The sequence below is a fragment of the Micropterus dolomieu genome, linkage group LG12, assembly GCF_021292245.1.
Source record: "Micropterus dolomieu isolate WLL.071019.BEF.003 ecotype Adirondacks linkage group LG12, ASM2129224v1, whole genome shotgun sequence".
NCBI lineage: Eukaryota > Metazoa > Chordata > Actinopteri > Centrarchiformes > Centrarchidae > Micropterus > Micropterus dolomieu.
The window spans coordinates 15,412,336-15,433,045 of NC_060161.1; the positions used below are offsets into that span (position 1 = coordinate 15,412,336).

At 42.6% G+C, this 20,710-nt stretch overlaps 2 protein-coding genes across 6 annotated transcripts in view; one reads left to right on the forward strand and one right to left on the reverse strand.

The window, feature by feature from the left end:
* Positions 1 to 20,710, forward strand: part of pcxb (pyruvate carboxylase b) — a 326,653-nt gene that overhangs the window by 204,128 nt on the left and 101,815 nt on the right. The gene's annotated exons all lie outside the window — the stretch shown is intronic.
* LOC123979756 (leucine-rich repeat and fibronectin type-III domain-containing protein 4) overlaps positions 809 to 20,710 on the reverse strand; it is a 35,009-nt gene continuing 15,107 nt past the window's right edge. The window contains exons 2-7 of the mRNA XM_046063783.1: positions 18,433 to 19,035; positions 18,139 to 18,301; positions 15,870 to 16,040; positions 14,763 to 14,924; positions 13,323 to 14,057; positions 809 to 2,126 (exon numbers count right to left, since the gene is read on the reverse strand). Of these exons, the coding sequence (XP_045919739.1) occupies positions 809 to 2,126; positions 13,323 to 14,057; positions 14,763 to 14,924; positions 15,870 to 16,040; positions 18,139 to 18,301; positions 18,433 to 19,009 (3,126 nt within the window). The 5' untranslated portion in view covers positions 19,010 to 19,035. The remainder of the gene's footprint in view (positions 2,127 to 13,322; positions 14,058 to 14,762; positions 14,925 to 15,869; positions 16,041 to 18,138; positions 18,302 to 18,432; positions 19,036 to 20,710) is intronic.

Consider the following 20,710-nt stretch of genomic DNA (forward strand, 5'->3'; position numbering starts at 1 on the left):
CAAGCCACAGAGGACACACAAAAGTCACATTCATTGTGTTTTGGAAAAGAGTTTCAACATGGCCATCAGTGTGGGATTCAAAAAACAAGAAAACAAAATAGGACTATGCCATCCAAATCTTTTTCAGTGAAGAGCGTTCCTCCAGTATTACCGGTTGTGATGTTTTTCTTGATCCAGTGTAAACTGTTGTGGTGTCGTGGGGGCTGAGGCCCTGGCAAGTTGAAGTGTTCGCAAGAGTCGGGTTCTATTAGTGTATAGGCTTTACTGAGCTCACACCATTTTTGTCTGTGCTATATATCCTTGGATCTGTTGCTCTGATGATGTTTTACCCTTTTTGATTACGTCTCTCCCACAGTATATAGATCATTCTTTTAATTCATTTTTCTGAGTTTTGTTTTTAGTACTTTTTTCTTTATATATCCTGGAATGAGCCTGAGCTCAACCTTGAGTATTTAAAATTAATTTCAAACTTTCACCCATTTCTCCCACTCTTGCCCTTTTTCCTTTCACATCTCCCTTCCCATTTACTTTTCCAGACGCTCTTTAGGTCAGCTATAAAGAGCCTCTTAAAAATCTTCACCTCACTTCCAGGTATGTTTTCTCCTCTCCTGTTTTTCTTGACTTCTCCCAGAGCAAATCAGGGAGCTGCACAAGTGAGACTCAAGTGAATTACTCTTGTCCCTTCCACTGAACTCTCAACTTTTCCTTCCTCATCTGCACTTTTCTGCACCCTCAATTTGTCCCCTGATTCCACCTCTTTGCCCTCCTCAAATCAAGATCCCATTCAAACTGTCCTCTCACAGCCCCCCTACACCACACTTTCCTCCAGTTCTTCAGCACTTCTCCCGTCTTTCCCCTTTTCCCTCCCCCTGTCTTTTACACTGCTTGTTTTCCCAGTTGTGATCCCAGTGTTAGAGTTGGAGTTGGTGGTGTTATAAGCATGGATATATCCCCGTTGGAACTCACAGCGTGTCCCAAAGCCCCCGGCACTTTCGACCTCGTCGCTGGCCGTTGAAGATGTTGTACTGGTTGTGGAGGCGCACTGCACCAGCATTCCATGAAGCGACTGGCTCCGCCTTGTCCAGATCACGCTCAGCCGCTTGGCATAACTGACAGCACCATAGCGCTTGGCAACAGTCGCTGCAGCATCAGTCGCTAGGGCAACAGAGGAGCCCATATCCAGCGAGTGCCGCCGTTTGCTAACTGTCCCGCAAGCAGGGCTTAGAGGGGATAGAGGGCTCTGATAAGCCTGTGAGGAGTTCCATTTGTCCCTGCCTCGGGGAGTGATTCTCCAGTCCAACAACTCTGAGTCTCTCAAAGGTGCAGCCAGAGAGAAACTGGCGCGATTGGTCAGTTCTCTCTCCAGATGGGGTTTTGGGCGGTCCCTGGAGCGTGATTGACGGGGCAGGGTGGATGGTGGGGAAGGGGAGTAGTAGAGTGGAGTTCTGTCACTTTCAAGGCTGTATGGCGGCGCCTTCTCCAGCTTCCTTTGCCTTACTACCAATGCCATCGCACCTCCTGCCCCCGTTGTTGTGGAAACTACCCCTCCAGCTGAAAGAAACTGCTCCAGGTTGACTTTAGGCTTGGGCCTGGGCTTTGGAGGGAGTTTTGGAGGCAGAGAGGAAGCAGAATCAGCCGCTTCCTTGTCCTTGTCCTTCTCCCCTCCTCTCTTGGAAGGCAGACCATTGGGCAGGACCACCATCATCATGTCCCCGGAACCATTTGATTGGTAGCACCCACTACTGTTTCCCCCTTTGTCCCCACTCCCAACGCCTCCACCCTGACAGCAGGCCCCGCCTCCTGCCTCAGTGTTGCTGTTGTGACAAATCATGTGATCGCCGTGATTACAGACACGGTGACGAACCATAAGAGCCACAGTGAACACGAGTAGAGTGACAACAACAACACCGCCAACCAATATGGTGAGTGTCCCGCCCAGGAAATGTGCTTGGAGAGAACGGCATGCTGGGTAAACATCCTTGGTGGAGAACGTGGTGCAGCCCAGGACTTTTGTTGCCGCTAATGATGTGATTGTGTCATCAAAAATGGCCAACACACACAGGTTATAGTCCACACCGGAGACCAAGTTCTTCAGCAGGAAACGGTCGCTGGTCGATGGTAGAATTCTAAAGAGGGATAAAAGAAAAAACAATAGAGGTCAGTCAAATAAACAGTGTGCGCAAGATTTGTAGTGAAACGTGAAATATATTCAGTAACTCTGAGCCTAGCCTGAATATCTAGACTATTGAGGAACTAAGTAGAGAGGAGAAAAAAGGGTTGAATACGAATAGAAGCAGAGGAAAGGAGGGGCAAAAGGATGGTTGGAAGCAGTGCAGGAGTGGATACTGCAGTAGGGGGAGAGGGAAAATGAAGCTATTGATGGAGAGCGCGCCCAGGGAACATGAAAAGAGAACTCTGTCTGCTCATTTAGAGTGCAGGGGGGTGTGCACGTGTGCATGCTCGTACTTGAATCCCTGCGAGAAGCAAACGTCAAGCCATTTTGTGGGACCTCACGTTTAAAAGAAGAGGCCATTTTAGGTTTAACGGTCAGGGCCAGGATCACCCTAAAGATGGGACATATTGGCAGTTTATAGAAAAGGAATGTGTGGATGGATGGATTGTCATCAGAAGTGAAGGGTGTGTTATATTTTGACTGCAAATGTGCTCCTGCATGTGTCTGTAATGGGTGAGTGCTTGCGTGGGATAATAAAGAGAGAAGTGCTTTGAATGTGTCCTCATTTTAAGTGTTCGAGCAGCCTTTAGAGCTAACAAACGGGGGAGAGGTGAACAATAGAGAGCCGGAGAGAGGGGAGAAAACAATGAAATGTGGTGGTGATAAGAACAGAGGGGCACAGGCTCTACAAAAGTTGTATGTGCTTGTCTCAGTGTATGCACGCGGTCATGGTTGTTATGTTTGTATTTATGACATACTGGAATAAAAGTCTGTGTATTTTTATGTTGGTGGGTCTGTGTGTGTGACATGCTAGGGTAAAGTGTGTGTGTGGGAGACTGTAGCACAGCTCAAGTGTCTGTTGCTGATGGGTATGACTTTGCCCTCTGCTGTCCAACCTTGTTGTGTGGGCAGGTGTGTCTTTGTGCATCTTTGTGTTGCTGCCATGAATATTTTGTTACCGATTTATTTTTTTTTTCTTTCCTCTCCTGCATTCGGTTTCTCCAATTCCCTTTTTTTCTCTCCCTTTTCTTGCTACATCAAAGGGTTTATTTGTATCGTCTGTTGCTAACCATTCCAGCTCCCTTCAGACTTGAGCTACATCCTATAAATGCCATCTAGTGTGACTCAGACACCGGGGGAGCCAATGCAGAAGGCCCTTAACCTTAGTCTGTTTAAAATGCACTCAATAAAGACACCAAGGACGGCAACAATTTAGCCTACTTGTGTTTTTCTTTAGTGTTTAATTGGGTGTAATTTAGCTGCTGTTACATAAGCACAAATGAAATCCGTCTGATTGACAATTCTCACAAACATATTAAGTTTATTCAGTCTCAAAGAAATTATGGAGCTGCATGTCTTGAATAATGCCAAGTTAGCCATGAAACAAAAGAGGGGGCCAACTCGATGCAAGACAGAGGGGCAGACTCATGGATTTGGGTTACAGTACTGCTACGTAGGAATATTGATCACTGATTTTCAAGTGAACAAAATTGAAATTTTTTGAAAAAATGGCCAGAATATTAACTATCGCACAGGTATAATTTAGGATTAAAATGTTTTTTTGAAAAGAACGTGTTGCAAACTCAATCTCTTTTAGCAAATCTCCTGGACTAATTTGAATAGCAAGCACCAGCACAGAGATGCCTCCAAACCCCTAATTTCTAACAGATGCTCAATATGATCATGATGATGAAGGACAACGTATACTGTCTGATTCTCCAAGTCCAATCTGAAGAGACACATGGGGCATTCTCCTCCAAAATCAGCCTCATCCACTGGACATTAGGTCGCTATAGATTGCTTTCTAACACTGTCACAAATTCAATAATTAACTTGTTGTTCACGCTGGAGCGGATTACGAACTGAGGTGTAAGTTACCATGGCAAAGACTCATTTGCTCAACAGCGCAGTACTTCTAGTGAAAGTATCTCCATGCAATATCCACACTTTAAACACACCAGAATATCAGTCATCTTTCTTTCGAAGAGCAGATAGTGACATTAAAATCATCTAGTTGAATCACAAACAGATTCTAAGCAACATCAGGGCAATAACTAATTTTGGGAAAGGGAGGTTTTTGAGTAAGTACCGTATATTCCTAAAGCAAAGAGTAAAACATCTTAAGAAGCATCTCACACCAGGGCATTGCAAATTGCCCCTGTAAGTCCATTAGTAAAGATTTCAATCTCAATCAGATTTCCCAATGAAATATGCAAGAAGTAGCACTGATGACACTACTGCTGTCTCTGTTTCTGAATAAAAAGCTGTGGTCAGATTATAGGCTTACAAAAGGCCTTAAGAAATATTACAGCAGTGTCATTTCATCCAGAGCATGTATGCGTCTGTGTAGAATTGACCGACCCTGCGAGGCAGAGACATTTGAGGAGTCGTGTCTTCAGCTGAGGGGCCAGTTCTCTGTAACAAAGGTTATTTTTAAATGTTTTTTTTTTCTTCTTTTGATTCACTGTCATGTTAATGCATACTTTGTCCTTTCTTTTCCCCTCTTTTCCCATGTCGCATGGCGTCTGTTTGATTAATATTGCTGCTATACTGTTGCGTGCTTTATTGGATTCAGCACTGAATAAGAAACTGCATTGCCAAAGCCTTCTACAAATAATATTTGTGCTGATTCCCTTTCTACTTCCTGATATATGGTTGCACTATGAATTATACTGCACCAGATGAATTTGTATGTATGTGGATTACCAGAAAACAACTAAATGCTTTTCGCAGTCTGTACTATGTCTGATAAACTGGGACACAGGATCAAACTATTCAGTCCTCCATTGTGTGACCATACACACAACACGCATACACACACCTTGAGTGAATCCTTGAGTCATTTTTATAATCCTGCCATTCAATACCCCTTCCTTTATTCACACTGTCCTCCATCCCTCCCTCTATCCTTCTTTTCAGCTCTTTTTCGATCCTCCCTCAATCTATCCCTTATTCTTTTTCCATCCATCCTTTATAAACAGATTTCCTTTTTTTTGCTGATCAGTCCCTCACTCTTATCTCCTACATCCTCTGCCCTTTTCATTGCTTTGTAATCGCCCATCATTTCTTGATACCTTTTTATCATTTGACATACATTTTTAGTTGTGTTCGTTCCCTCTGCACATCTATTCTCCTTTGTCTCTCTGTCTCTTTTACCTCCTGTATTTCTGCAGCCAATGAGCTCTGCTAGCTGCAAATCCTCCGGCCTGACCTCCTAGCCTCTCTCATTTTCACAGCCACTGTACTATGTCTCTATTAGCCACAGCTATAACCGTGTACCATTATTTAGCATCCAAGGTCACCTCTCTTCACTACACTTCTTTTCATTACTTCCTGTTTACCAGCCTCTGCTCCTCCCTCCTCCTCATCCTCTGCCCTCGTATCTTCCTTTTCCCTGCCACCCTCATCAAATGTTTCTAGTCCTCCCCCTCTCCCTCCTCGTTCCCTCCCTTATGAGATCGTGCATCACCTCTCTAGTTGTTTTTACCACGTTGGCAGGGAAAGAAATACGCTAGCAAATTCACTGAAATATACATGGAAAGACCCGGACACATTCACAAATGCATGCATCTTTGATATGGTGATTCACTATTCCTCACTGCATTATGCATTTTTAACTATATTTTGATGCCTGTTGTCATATGTACCTGCAAATCTGCAGCTCTGTGGTATGCGTCCACTTCATGGACACATGAAATCATATTCACCTAAATCCTCACTGCTCCTGAGGCGGCGAATGTTCATGAATATAAAGTGCACCTCATATAACTTGGATTGCTGGTCTGTAATAAAATGAATCGATTGATTGAATTGGTTATGTCCAATAGGCAGGGGTGGTGGTCTCATTACTATGCTTGTATTTGCAGACACCGGCATTGTGCTGTGTCACCTACCCCACCGTGTGTGTTTCTGTGCTTCTAATTATGTTTAAACCCTGCAAAGGCACGTGCATACACACAGATGCAGGGAGAAAGTGATTGAGACAAGGGAGTGCTTTGTTCAAGCTGGTGACACAGAAACGAGTAATTATTGGTACTCGAGAGAAAGAGAGGGAGAGGAAAAGAATGATAGCAAGGGGGGATAAAAGAGATGTAGAAACCTGCAACCCTTTTCCCATCTTTCTCTTCCCTTCTCTTCCACTTCTTTCCCCTTTTTATATTCTCTCCATCTACATAACCAGCTGTGGTGGTCTGACACCAGACTAGATTGGGCACAGAGAGCGAGAGAGAGAGAGAAAGAAACAAGGAAAAACAACAAAGCAATTATCTCTTCTGGCTGACATCTATACTGCACTTGTTTCCTTTTTCCCCATGTCATGTCTTTTGTTCATTTACCCTTTCCTCCATTTTTGGTGATTTGTGACTTGATTTGTTGGACTGTTTACTGTCTTGTTTGGTGTCTCCCTCAATTTTGTCTGATCTCTTCTTTGTCAATCTCCCCCCACCACCAGATTTTGTTTCATTCCTCCTTCTGTTATTCCTTCTCTCTCGGCTCTCCCTCTTTTGGCCTGATTTTTCCGCGCCGCCTTATTCAGTTGTTTTCTCTCTCATTCTTGCTCCTTTTTTTTATGACCTCCTTCTGCCCAATCTCCCAGTATTTGTCTCTCTCTATAATTTATCCCTTGTTTTTCTTTATTTTATGTTTAGCCACAGAATGAAAGATGGTATGAATCTCATTGTCTGTCCCTCTCTACCTACCTACCTTACTCATTCTCCTACTTCTTCTGACCCTACAATAAAATAGACATTGACATGTGTATTGAGTGCTGACCCTTCTCTTTTCCTTCCTTCCTCTGCCTATGATGTGAGTTGACACATGTATTGACACAGTAGTTTAACACTTAATTACATCCTCCCCTGGGGTACGACTCTCAACCCCAGTTTTGTCCCTCCCTTCCCTCCTCCCTTGTTCTCTCTGTCTCTTTGTGCCTCCTCACTGCCCCACTGTTAAAACGCTCCTTATCTATCCCTGTCTCAGCAAATGTACTTGTCTTGTTTCTCGTGATTTCTTGTATTGGTTACCAGGCTCACACAAGACTGAAATAGGATGCTGATATTAGTTTCACGAGCAATATCATATTGTACAATACAAACAGCCACATAGAACATGACAAGTGGAAGCTGTTTGGTGCAGCCAAGCAAATATCCTCTCTGTATATCTTACATTTATAGACTAGGCTAGTTCATTACTTTGTGTCAAAAATTCATTTGCAAATGAGTGGTATTGCCATGCACCTAATTTTTAGGTTCGGTTTCTTTAATCTTTTCATTTCCTTTCCCTTTTGTGACTCATTACCCATACACTCTTCTGTTGGAGTCTCAGCATGCTCCTTTCCTACCGCTGTCAAACTCTCACCCTGTACATTTTGACCATGCGTACCTTTTCTGAGACTCTACTTTCATTATTCTCATTATGTCTTAAACTCTGCGTGACTTTTCTCTCCAACTTCCTCCTCTTTCTGTCCCTGTGATCATTTCTGTTCGCATTAATTTCTGTGTCAAATTTGGCACTTTTGAGTGCCCAGCAGGGAAGGTCGATCCTGTTGTGACTGGGGAGAAATTGTGAACATTGTCAAAACGCCTGTACACCCCTGCCTGCACACTTAGAAGACTTCTGAACTTAATAAGAAGAAACTTTTGGCTCTGAAATGTGCATGTACAAATGCCCCCACTGATTTACCTCATGTACCAGTAATTCATAAAGTATTTAAACTTCTGTCCCAAAAGATTGACATTTTAGAAACCGGTTCATGTACAAACATAAGCAGCACAATAAAAAGCAGACTGTCTTTTTGTAATTCAGAGCTTTTGAATTATATATTTCTATTTCAGTATATACAGAGGTTGACATCAGTGGTACCTACAATGTACAATTTGATTAAATTAGTATGAAAATGTCCTGCAATAATAATATTGATGTGAATCTCCGAGTCGTGTGTTGCGCTATAAACTTGACTTCAGATAGTTTTTGAAATGGGTGAAGAGGTGATAATATAACTTGGGCTATTTTAAGGCAGTCTTTTGTGGTTTTGTCTTCCCAATATGTACACAGGGTGGGAAAACAAGAACACCTTACAGTATAATTCTGCACCATAACTACCACAGAATCAACATGCTTTTGTCTCAACAAAAACGTAACATTACCGGCTTCACAATGATTCATGTTTTGTAAGGCCAACGGGCTTTTGGATTGTGTCCAGCTCTTTTGTTCTGTGCTGGTTTACAACTGAGGTTTTCAACTTATGACTTCATGCAGGAAACTAGAAGTCTTCCTGAAAAGACATTGGATTTTGTAACAGATGGTACCACAGAGGTCACTTTACAAATGCTGCCTCATTAACATGGAGGGACATTCTTTTTCCTGTTCTTTGTCCTTCAGGTAGGCTGTACCCATGTGTGGGCAAGAAAGACATGCCAATTTGGTAATTGCCACCATTCAACTAGCAATCTTAGCAATAGTTGGCTGTTCTGTCGCTGCGGTTTTCAGATGTCTGAATGCCAGGATCAAGGACATTGTCTCACACTCAAATCAAAGTGTGGTACTGTAACACTGTGGCAAAGCTCCAGGAAGGAGGCTCTGTTGAAGGTGTCAGGGGAGCTGAGGGTGACACGGTGAGCGGTGCCCAGCGGATGCCACATAGACGACATCCCACCTGGCACTGTCACGCACGCCATCAGAATTAGACAAGCCATGCTAAAATGGAGGCTGGTGTCGTCTATGCATGCAACTGAACTTCTTAAAAGATGATTAAATCTGGCAGCCACACAATGTGCTGTTATTCTGTAATCTATTTATATAAGGTGCATATATGTATGTAGACCACTTTTTGAGACTAGATATATATTCTCTATCTTTCCTTGCCTTCCATTCTTAAATCCTCTGTGTTCCTCTTTCTCTGTCTCTCCCTCCTTCCCTCCCCTTTCTCAACTCAATTCAGCTGGGCTGCTGGGGTTTTTTTTTCTCCACCTGCCAAAGCACACATACAGCAGCGACAATAACAAAATATGAACACAAATCCCTGATAGAAAGCATGAAATCTCACTCATCCATTCTCTCTTTTTGAATTCATGAGCCAGACTCCCTTTGGCTGACTCTTTTCTTTGCAGCCTTGCTAGCTGGTGTGATATTGCATTTGGATAGCATGATAGAAATCTATACCCTGGCTGCAGGGTGATGATGCCCCCTTCTTTTTCCTCTTTATCTGTCCTTTGAGACTGATTTCCCTTTTTCCACCCTCAAAGCCTTCAGACTTCCTGTCTCTTCTTTTAACCACCACCTTCTTTTTTCCAATTCAGATTATTTCTCAATTTCACCTTTAAGATGGCCACTACATTGCCATCTCCTTTGAGACGGTTCCCCCTCCCTCTGTTTGATTTGTTTTAGAGTTTAGTCAAACTTCAGATCGCTTACTCCCTCCTTGCTGAATTTCAGCATCTCTTCTGTGAGGCAGGTTGTCTTGACTCAGTCTTTCTCGCTTATCTGTCCTATATTTTGCTTCTGTGTGACACTTGGTGTCTGTCTGCAATTTCTTGTCTCAAGCTGCACAGCTGAGCCATCACCTCTACTAGTGCTGCCGTTCCATTATTTCTTTAAAGTTTGTTCCTTCAGAGAAGTAGAATATACTAAACAGCCGTACAATTGCATGCAATCCAATACGACAAACATGCAACAAATCCTACCATCATCAAGCTTCAGTTTTTGTTGCAAATTTGTCAAAGGTGTTTCACCTAGTGATGGACCAATTCGTCAGTTAGCCGAATAATCAGGCCAATATCTGCCATTTTGGGATAATCTGCATCGACCGATCCCTGCACTCACAAGGCTGATATCAATAAATGACAGGACATCTCATCCAAAACCATTACCGGCTAGCGTTAAATATATATTGTTATACTGTTGAGAATGTAGAGTGATGTCACTTCTGACAAACTGTACCCCACTCTCCCTTAAACACCGGTCACATTCTCAAATCTACAGCATCACCCAAAGTATTTTTCTATTTCATCAATGTATTAAACTTTCATCTAAAACAACAGGTTACTGGCTAAGATAACACATATATTAGATTGTAATTTGCATAACAATGGAATAATGGAATTATACATGACTTTTCTTTGTTTTGAAATATCAGCCATTAGTGCTGGACTCGAATATTCAACCGTTGGGTACACATTCGATTTTCAATTTTGAGATTCGAGTATTGGGGGGGGGGGGGTGTTCTCGCCTGACCTCCGCTGGCAGCAGTGAACGTTACGCTCCAGTTCACATCAAAGGGAAAACTAAATGAAACCCTCAGCTGTGTGGGAGCACTTTAAACTGAGCAGTAGTGGAAGTTACGGCGTTTATTAATTTTACAATTGCTTAATTTCATTACAGATCAAAACAGTCAAATTTCCTACATTTTAAAATTAATCAGTAGCTAAACTGGAAACGAACAACATAATGAACACATCTAAATAATTATATGAGGCCGGTTGTAGAAGAGCATTTAGTCGCTATAATAAAAGTTAAATGTGAAATTTGCATAATAACGTGTTAGATTTATCCTTCTTCTGCTGTTCTGTTCCATCTATGAAATACATAGTTTTAGCTCTTGAAATGACAGCCTGCTTATCAACACACATTTAAACAATTGCCATGAAAAGCCCCTATCAGTCGACCGCTAGTTTCAACTCCTGTGGCGCTGTAGATGATGTAGTCTCTGTGTCTCTCTAACTTGATATGCTTTGGTTTGTAGAGTTAATACACCTTTACTTGATGATGTTGAGTAGCAAGCCAGCTTCGCTATTATTAGTATTTTCCGTAGAGGAATAAACGCAGCTGAACAATGAGGGATCTGACATCTCATTCAGTTAATTCAGTTCAATCGTGTAATTAGTTCTCCATGTGTAATTGCAACATATATGTCATGGGACTGTACAGAATCTACACTGGTCTGTTTTGATGTGGCATTTCAATGAGACTTATATTCACCTGTCCTTTCATCCACCCCACCCTCTCCCTAGCAGTTTATTGGAACGAACAACTGTATTTTTGTTTTTGAAGAGTCCTTTCCTTCTCTTTCATTTATCCTAAATTTCTGTGGGCTCTTTCTCTCGTCACGCTTTTCTCTTTCACTTTGTGGCACTCCCAACTTCCACTCTTCCCCTCTTCCCCTCCTGACACTTTCTTCCCTATTTCCATACCCAGGTGTATTTCTGTCATGTACACACGTTCTCTCTCACTCTGTCAGTGATCCATTTAAATACCTCCCTCTCCCCTCTCTCTCCCCACCCTTTCTTTCCTGCTTTTTCCTTGAGGACCGTTTGAGCCCACCCCTCTCTGCTTTCACCCATCCTTCTTTTATCTCCATCTCCCAAGGTGATTTTGGTGAAGCCTGTCTTCCTGTTCTCCCTCAATCATTTTCCTCCCTCCTTCTGAAATTTGAGGCCTCATTCCTATCTTAAAATCCCCCCGTTCTTCCCTTCTGGCCCCATCCATCACTCAAACTATTAGTTTCTCCTCCCCCCATTTGTCTCTTTTCCCGATTCACCCTTGGCTTCCATCTTCCATTACTTCCCCTTAAACCTTCTGGTTATGCCTGCACACAGTTTTTCATATTCTCTAATCAGCCCGTCTTCCCTGTCCTCTTCCTGTCATATGATAGTTAGCTCTCTTCACCCCTCCTCAATACCACTAACAACTTAATACCATCTTATCTGAGGGAAACTTAGTGATGAGTGAAATCAAAAATCCAGAAACTCTTCTCCTCTTCCCAAAATCCATCTTGCTGTCACTGTTTCAGTTGTGTGGTAGAAACCACCACGCACACAAATGTTCATCAGTCTACAGTTTTAAATTGCTAGCATAATTCATGTACTGTGCAGTAGTATGGTGCATGTAAGTGCTCAAAGTAGCTACAACACAAGTTCCACTGTCATATTAATCAAGGAAAGACTCCTATTTTGCGTCCATCCATCTCAGATTCATTTACTCCCCGTCTTCATTCTGACCTCCTGTTTCTGTTGATGTTAGCAGTTTTTGAGGGTATCAACAGTTTCACCGTACTAGCACAGAAGGTGTAAAACTTGTGATTCATCATTTTTCATGTAAAACGAAAAGGTTTGTTTTATAGGAAGGCTTTGATTTGTTCTTCCTTTTAATCTTTTTGGCTTTCTTTAGCTGTTACAAGAGTCTACAGTAGTACTCCTCCTTTGTTTTTGCTAGGCCCACAGCTGATGTATACAAATTGGCTCACAGCAACGCATAGCAACACTGAGCAAAGATTGGCAGGTTTGCAAAGGCTTTTTTGGGCGTGCAAATTAGTTTTTCACCTCGTGTTTCTCTCCGAAATGTTACCCAAACTTATAAGGCAGCATGTGGCAGTGGTCTACTTAAATAATTTGTGATAACAAGAACAGAATTGCAGCCCTTAACCTCCGGTCTTTATAAATGTTTGATTATTTATCTTTCTCTGAGAGCATGGTGAATAAACATGGACAGTGAAGGGTGAGGGGATCTCATTTTAAATGCAAAATGGCATGGGCTTTCTGAAGATTTCGATCTTACTTGGCATGTAAAATGGCATGTCCCATCAGGATCCCTTGTTACTTCATCAGACGTGTTCATTAATACTGGCACATGCTAGATTTGCTATGCAACATATGTCTACAGCAACAGTTAGGGACACTTATTTACTTTCAAAAGAAACTATCCTCCAAATTCCCCTTTATTCCCCCAAATGTTCATCCCCTTGTCGTCCCTTTCTACTCTCATCCATATGCACTGACTTATCTACCTGTTGGCTTTTAATGTCATACAGTGATGGAGATAAATTATTAACTACCTTTGCCCCTCTATCCCTTCATCTGTCTCCCCATTCATCCTTCCCTTGAGCTATCCACCCGCCCATGTACAAGGTGAACAGTTGCACTAGTGAAGTGTCGTGCTGTAATGGATAAATATTTAAGGCGTTTTGCATGAAAACAGGATATCCACCTTTGCAGGGAGGAAGACAGACAGTCAAAAAATGATTTGTGGTTGCGTAGAGGAGAAGCTGCACGACGATAACGGATATCTGTTGGAAAGTATCTAAACTAATGTAAATAACATTTCACATTGGCTCCCGTTGTTTGCATAGTGAGTATTGCATTGCAAACTTTTAACTCACCTGTAGATGAGGGTCTCGTCTGCGGTGCAGTTGTACTGTATCTGATACATCCAGACAACGTAAGCTGCAGACAAACGCCCCAAATCCCATCGGACCTGAGCTGAGGTTGATGTAACCCCTTGTACTCCAACCATCCTTCCTTCCTCCTCGTCCCCCTCCTCGTTCTCCATGCTCCCTCCATCGACCCGCTCCCCTTCGGTGGCCCTGCTATTGTCGCCCTCATCATCCTCACTTCCAGCTGTTCTCCCATCGTCCACCTCTCCTCCACGTCCTGCGCCGTTGTTAATACCTCCATTTTTCCCCGTGCTGATATCCGAGGAACCCGGATCAGTCCGTAAAATCCCATTGGTCACGTTCCTGTTGTTTTTGGTGTTCACGTTGTTATTCCCTGTGTTTCCGCCTGCTCCGCCCCGGTGAGGCAGGGGGATTATTTTCAGGTCCACAGTGGCAGTCGCTTCACCTGCTGCGTTTATTGCGATACATGTGTATGCCCCGTCATCCCGGGCAACTGTTACTAAGAGATCCAACGTCCCATTGCTGAAGGAGCTGGTCCGGGATGAATTTGCAATGATACGGTCATCTGGTGAAACCCAGTGGACTACTGGCTCAGGGTCGCCAATAGCTCTGCATTTTAACGTGGCTCGCTGGCCCTCCAGCACCCACAGCTTGTGAGTGTGACGGGTGATGAGAGGTGGTTCACAAGTAAACTCCTCCTCAGGAATCGACCAGAAATATCTGAGACAAAGGGAGATAAAAGGGGAAAGCAGAATCACCTTTTTGGCTAAGTACGGAAATTTGTCCTGTTATGCTTTCAAAGTGGCATTGGCAGATTCTTTTAGTACATTAACCTAAAGCTCTATGTGCTCTTGTTTATCATTTTAAGGGTAAAGTTCAGTAACAGAGTAGTGTATTTTCCCATTCTAGTGTGCAGAACATTAATTAATGATGACAGTGATAACAGATGACAACAACAGATGCTCATTTTGCTCCTCAGTCCTTTGTTTTCATTCCATACGTTTGACTGCAGGGTTAGACTGGAAAATTCCAGCAGAGAGGTGGAAGTGTGAGGTATCAGAATGACTACAGTAATATCACATCATTGTTTCGAAACTCATTCCTTAATGCCTACCTTTGCTCCAGTTCTATTCTTGCACACACAATGATCTAATTAAGGTGTCATAAAATGTGAGGCCTGTAATTGGATGTATGCTTAAAAAAAAAAAAAGGGCTAGAGCAAAATCTTGTAGGACAGATTGGCCTTGTGACAAGGTTGGGAAACACTCGAGTATGATATTCAGTTAGACTCAATACATCATTCAACCTGTAATTATTCTTTTGCTTCATCTGACATTGAAGAATGCTTCACTTATCAAAAAGAATAGGTTAAATGTTTGGTTCTAATTTAGACAAATGATCCATTGGCCAATTCATGATGATTACCTTCCAGCCAGGTGAGCAGGTGTGGCACACGTCTCCATGTCATCTCCACGGATAAGCCGCCGTAACCATAGCAGTTCACAATTGCAGTGCAGCGGGTTTCCACCGAAATTTAAGCTTATAACTGCATTGTAGGGGGTGGGACTTATTGCACCTGTCTGAGACCTGAAGATGACAGTAGACAAGGCCATCAGTTCACTTGCACAAATTTGAAAAGCCATAACGGAGTATTTTAATCGCTAGATTTTTAATTAATTTGACTTGTAGATGGATGCCAATGCATTTATCTTACCTCCAAGTCCAATAGCAGAACTATCAACGTTTTCATAAACATCTTTTTCCTCCTTGTCAAGGAAGTGTGTTCCCTTTCTTTGTTCAATAGCAACAACTTTGCACATTTGTCACTCAATTTTTATTTATTTTTATTAGCTATAAAATGAGGTCTTGGCATCAGCAAGTATATAAGAGCTTGCTGCTCAAAATGAGAAAAACAATTGATTGTGAAAATGGTCCACAGCAGGCGGTTACAAACCTACTTAGGAGCAATACTTAACAGTTATATATGTTATAAGCATCTTGCAGCTGGCCTGTGCAAATTAAAATTGGAATAACTTGCTAATATCAAGGAAGAAAACAGGGCTCTGAGCTTACTACTTAAGCATTTTCCGGAAAATTGTCCCTTTTAAAAAATGGGGCTGTAATACCTCACATGGGTGACCGTGATGACAGTATTATTTGTTGGCGCTTAGTTGTCACTATTACAAAAGTTTTCTTTTCCTCAACAAAATTCCTTGCCATTACTATTTCCAAAGTTGAGAATGTACGACAAGCCCTATAAAATCCTTATTTATTTACCTTCCTCACGTGTCTGTTGACTGGTACGAGTGAAACCATTTTATAGTGTCATGTACAATACTGTATATGGATAATTAGCAAAATAAGTAGTGTATTGAGTAATCTCTGTACAACAACATTGTCTCCCCTGTGTTTCAGTGCTAGAACGCTCCATTTAAAAACCACTTTGGTGGCTCAGTGATAGTGTTGTCTGCCACAGAATATTTCCACTAAGCCACTTCTTAGAGAAACATAAAAGACAAGCTTAAGAGCTACCTTGCAAAGAGGGGATCAGGAGGCAGGGTTCGGAGCCTATTGGAGGTCATATCCAGTCTTGCAAGCTTATACAGCTCTCCGAAGACTCCTTCCGCGATGTGATCTATCAGGTTATGGTCCAAGTTGAGCGTGTGCAGGCTGGCCATATTCTGAATGGACTCCCATGGTACCCTGTAGCAATGAAATAGAAACACATTTAGGGAGAAATAAGAGAATATCTGTTGAACGCAATGGCAACAGTGAAGACGTATTCACCACTCTGATGGTTAGTGTCTGTTGTTGTGGGTACATTGACACTGTATAGAAAATTAACCCGATTAAAGGAGGAGTGTGCTGCTATTATTATAGATGAGTTTAATCTGTAAATTCTGAGCACCTCCCCGTGTTATTCTGTGGAAAATAGGAATAAACAAAGACTAATTAAGGGTGACTGCAATGACAGACAACTACAACAGATGCTTGTTTTCCCTCTCAATTCTTTTTATCCGGGTTTCACCAGTCCCATCTGTGACCCATTGCTGTTGTCATTTAGTATTCCTTTTGTGCCGACATTCACTTTAGAACATTTTAGGCAAATTAGTGTGTCAAAACTGATGACTGAGAACCAGCAAAATGGAATAAATGTGAAATAATGAATTTACTTTATTTTGGAGTCAGGTCATACACCTACGCTGTTTTCTTTTTGTGTTCTTTTATTTTTGTTGAGTTTACTACATTGCTAAACAAAAGGGCCCACAGAGTATACTGTACATTTGCTTTGGTTCAAGACTGTAGCATGCTCAGCGCTGAGCACAAATAGAACCTGCTACCACTCAAGATCCCACATAAACAAGTTAATTAAAACCTCATTTGGTTGACAGAATATATTGCATTGTGTAAATTAATGGAATTAGTTATCTTAATCACTTCAAGTGGAGAGGTAAAGTTGCTAAATATTGACATTATGTGTACAACAAACAGCAGATGGCCACTGTCTTTGTCCATACAGTAGAATGTCTCTAGACAAAAGGCAAGTGAAGGCGAAGAAGTACTAGGCTTAATGATTTTGTGGTGTAGATCAGAGAAAGACGGGTGAATGAAGCAGGATAGTGTAGTAAAAGGATGCCTCTTTGATATGGTCAAAGTGATTGTCCACAAATGTTTTCATTTTGGTATTAAATAAATTTTAACATGCAGACCTTGACAAGTAACCGGGAGTCAGATGTAGGTAGTGAAGAAGCCAACCAATAATATGGTCATAACTTATTTTGTAATAAATAAAGACTTTAGTCCTTGCGGCATTGCTCAACACCAGTGTCCCAGAAAGTTACCCACATGAGATCAGTTCAGGTTCCAAAGCCCAGCTCTGTAAAATTCTGCTAAAGTCAATTTGAATAAATGTAATCTGCAGGAGACACCAGGTGTCCCGCACTTTCCCTCACAATTAAATTACACAGGTGGGCCTCCCCACGTGGATAATCTCGTCCCCTGCCTAAAAAGGGTTCTCATATGACCTGTTCTGTTTTGAGCACTTTGATTATTTTGTTAAAGTTAAATGATACAGGCTCATTATGTAAACACTCTGTAACCTCTCTGTAACCTGCAACAAAGGGCGAACAGCAGTTTGATAATGTGTGACTCATTAAAACTCTTTACACTTTTCTTATGGCTTGGTGGAGGTTGGACAGAGGCCAGAGAGCGCCTGTAGAGGAGACAAATGAAACATCTGAATCAGAACTGACAGCCAAAAGGTGCTGAATTCATCAACGCTGTGGGACACTATGGAGAGGAGAATAGGGGAGTGAAAGAGAATATCATCATTGTTCTGATTTATTATTTAGTCCAGAGGAATAGATAGTGATGCTATAAGAGGTCTCCATTGTCCTAGATGGAGATGAGAGGAGTGCTACACAACCACATGGAATAGCAGTGCACACTAATACACAGTGGAGTGAGCTCATCAATTCTTAACAAAATCAAAGTCAAAGAAAATTAGGACCTCATCAAAATTGATTCACTTTCAATTTCCTGAGCTTTTAGTCCTGTCCTCCCAGCCTCAGCAGATTGAGCCGGTTCCTCCTCATTGTGTTTGCTGACTCTTGCGTGATCATATAAGGCGTTTCCCCTGTGCCTTGAAAGTTTGTGAGCTGAGCTGTGCGTCTGCAAGCATATGCTTGAGATAGAGACCTGAGCACAGGGAACTCTAGAGTATTACAGAGTGTTTCTACTTAACAAAGCAGAACAGAGGAGATTGTGTGAATGTCTGATGCGTGTAGGTGCAAAACCTTACCTCCGGAGGTTATTGTAGGACATGTCAAGGTCTTCCAGTGTGAGCAAGAAGTCATCAAAGGCCTGGGAAGAGACTTTCACCAGCTGGTTATTGTTGATGATCAGGTGTTGCAGATTGACCAAACCTGCGAGGTCCCTGGGTCCAAGTGTTGTCAAACGATTACCTGAACACAAATATAGATAATATAACTTAGGAACTTGATTCATCTGAATGTTTTACCAAATTGTCAAATCCACGTAGTTTAAGTCTGCAGGATTGCGGTTATCTTTGAGTAGGATTACTGTTTTGGCTCACCATCCAGATGCAGCGAGCGCAGACTCTCCAGATCAGCAAAGGCCATTGGTCGGATCAGGTGGATGGTATTCCTCGACAGAGTCAAATCTACCAATCCGGTCATGTTGACAAAGTCAATCCCGCCCACTTCCGTGATGAAGTTGTCAGCCAATCGCAGCTCGACAGTGCGCCGGTCAACGTGCGGGGGGACAAATAACAGGCCCTTGTCGGCGCAGAGTGTGCTGAGCGACTCTGAAAGGTTTCGACACACGCAGTGGAAGGGACAGGCCGAGACCACGCCCCAAGTCTCCCCTGCTCCAATCAGAGAAGGCAGCAGGCAGCATGTGACAAGAGTCAGCCAGTGAAACGCCGGGAAAGGGACAGAGTCAGGAAGGGTTCTTTTGGTAGACCTGGGGCAGCCGCAGTGGATGAGACAGGATGAGGAGGGCAAAGATGAGACAAGGAGAGGGGGGAGAAGACAAAGAGAGAGGAAGGATGGAGGGTTGAGAGAGGGGAAGGTGTCCCTTTGTTCGGGGTGGAGGTGTGTGTGGGGCAGGTGTTTTTGTCTGCGGGGATTGAGGGGTGGGGGGACAGGCATGGTAGAACGCCTGGCAATCCACAGACCTGGAGGGAGACAAAGGGGGAGAATGGGGAGAAAGCAGAATGGGTTTTAGATTCATTCCCTGGTCAGACATTGTTTTTATGACAGAGATCTGAAGTGTGATTTTGTGTCTGGACTTCTCTGACTAGACAGAGCTGGAAAGTCTTTTCTGCACACATTCATACTTGTGTGGGCCAAGGCCTCCTCTTAAATGAGGACCACTCTGCACTAATGCCTGCTTGGTGCTTCATAGCTTAACACTTTGATGAAAAACCATATTGAGAAGCAGTTGACCCCCTGCAAGAAATACCTTCTTGGTCTATTTCTTACACACACGCGCGCGCACACACAGTCCCACGTACCGCTTCACCACTACAGCTTATTGCCTAGCAACAACATCCCAGAAGACTGAACACAGCCAGTCCCCATAGTAACAGTTACCTAGAAACCTGTAGGAGAGGATTAAACAAGTGTTATATCATCGGACGCTTTCTTAAGACCGTGGGTCAGGCAATCAAATTGGGTCACCAGCCTATCGGCCTTGATTCCACAGCAAGACTCAAGTCAAGCACAATGTACAACAGTGTCCCATTGTAATCTCAGACATGCAGAAAATCTTCCAGTAAACATACGCTTTGTGCACAGACATCCCTGAATACAGCTATGTGACGATAAGGTATCGAGATGAGTCACTGCAGCTGATTGGCATACATAATAGTTGTCATAGAGACTGTAACCTAGATACAGAGAGAGTGACAGCGAGTGTTGATAACAGTCACAGCCGCGGTGACTCTGGAGAAGAGACAGAGGATGAGGCGATGAGTCAGAGACGGACACAGAGACTAACATCATCGTGGAGAAAGACGGTTGTATTTTAATGTGGAGCAATCTGGGACCTTGCAGAGTAGAGCTTTGAGCATGGTGATGATGTATAATGTATGCAACCTAATACTTTGAGTAATGACCAGACATAACCGTATATCATGCTGACTTCACAGGTTGACGCAGATTGCTGGCTCAATATTTTCCATTACATGCTAGCTTAGCTCTTTCTGCGTGAAACTAGCAGAGGGTTTACCATTTAGTTCAGATATTGAAGCGGTGTCGATATCAAAGTACAGGGTTTTCCGGTTTGCACTCTCCTCCCTACTACATGGTTCCCTTTGGTCTATTTCCAAAATGTGAGTTATATCACTGTTTTTTAAACACTGTCTGCATTCAGAAGATAAATAAAACTAGTGCTTGAACTGATGATGAATGCTATCTAAGGCTGCCAAATGTTTTCATACAAGCAAAGTGAAGGAAGGAAATAAGCAGTGTCCTTCTTAGATGATGGGAATAGATTATATATGGATTGCTTGAGGATGGTATTATTACTTGGTGGAACATTACACCATTGGGCTTTTAGTTAAGGAGAGAAATGCAGTTTGATTTGACAGGACATAAATACAAATTGAAATTTAGGCTACAATGACTGAAGAATGACTCTTAGAAAACACTGCTTTTGTTGCTTTTTTCTACTTAACTCTAAAGACTTGATGGCTGTTTGGTTACTCTAGGGAGCTATAATGACTACCAGGAACTCGGTACCTTTTTCAAATCAAACCTAAAAATATAACTCCAACACACACTCCAGGTTAGCAATGGGATAGATGGTTATTTCCTTATGTCTGGGGGGGGGGGGGGGGGGACAAAGAG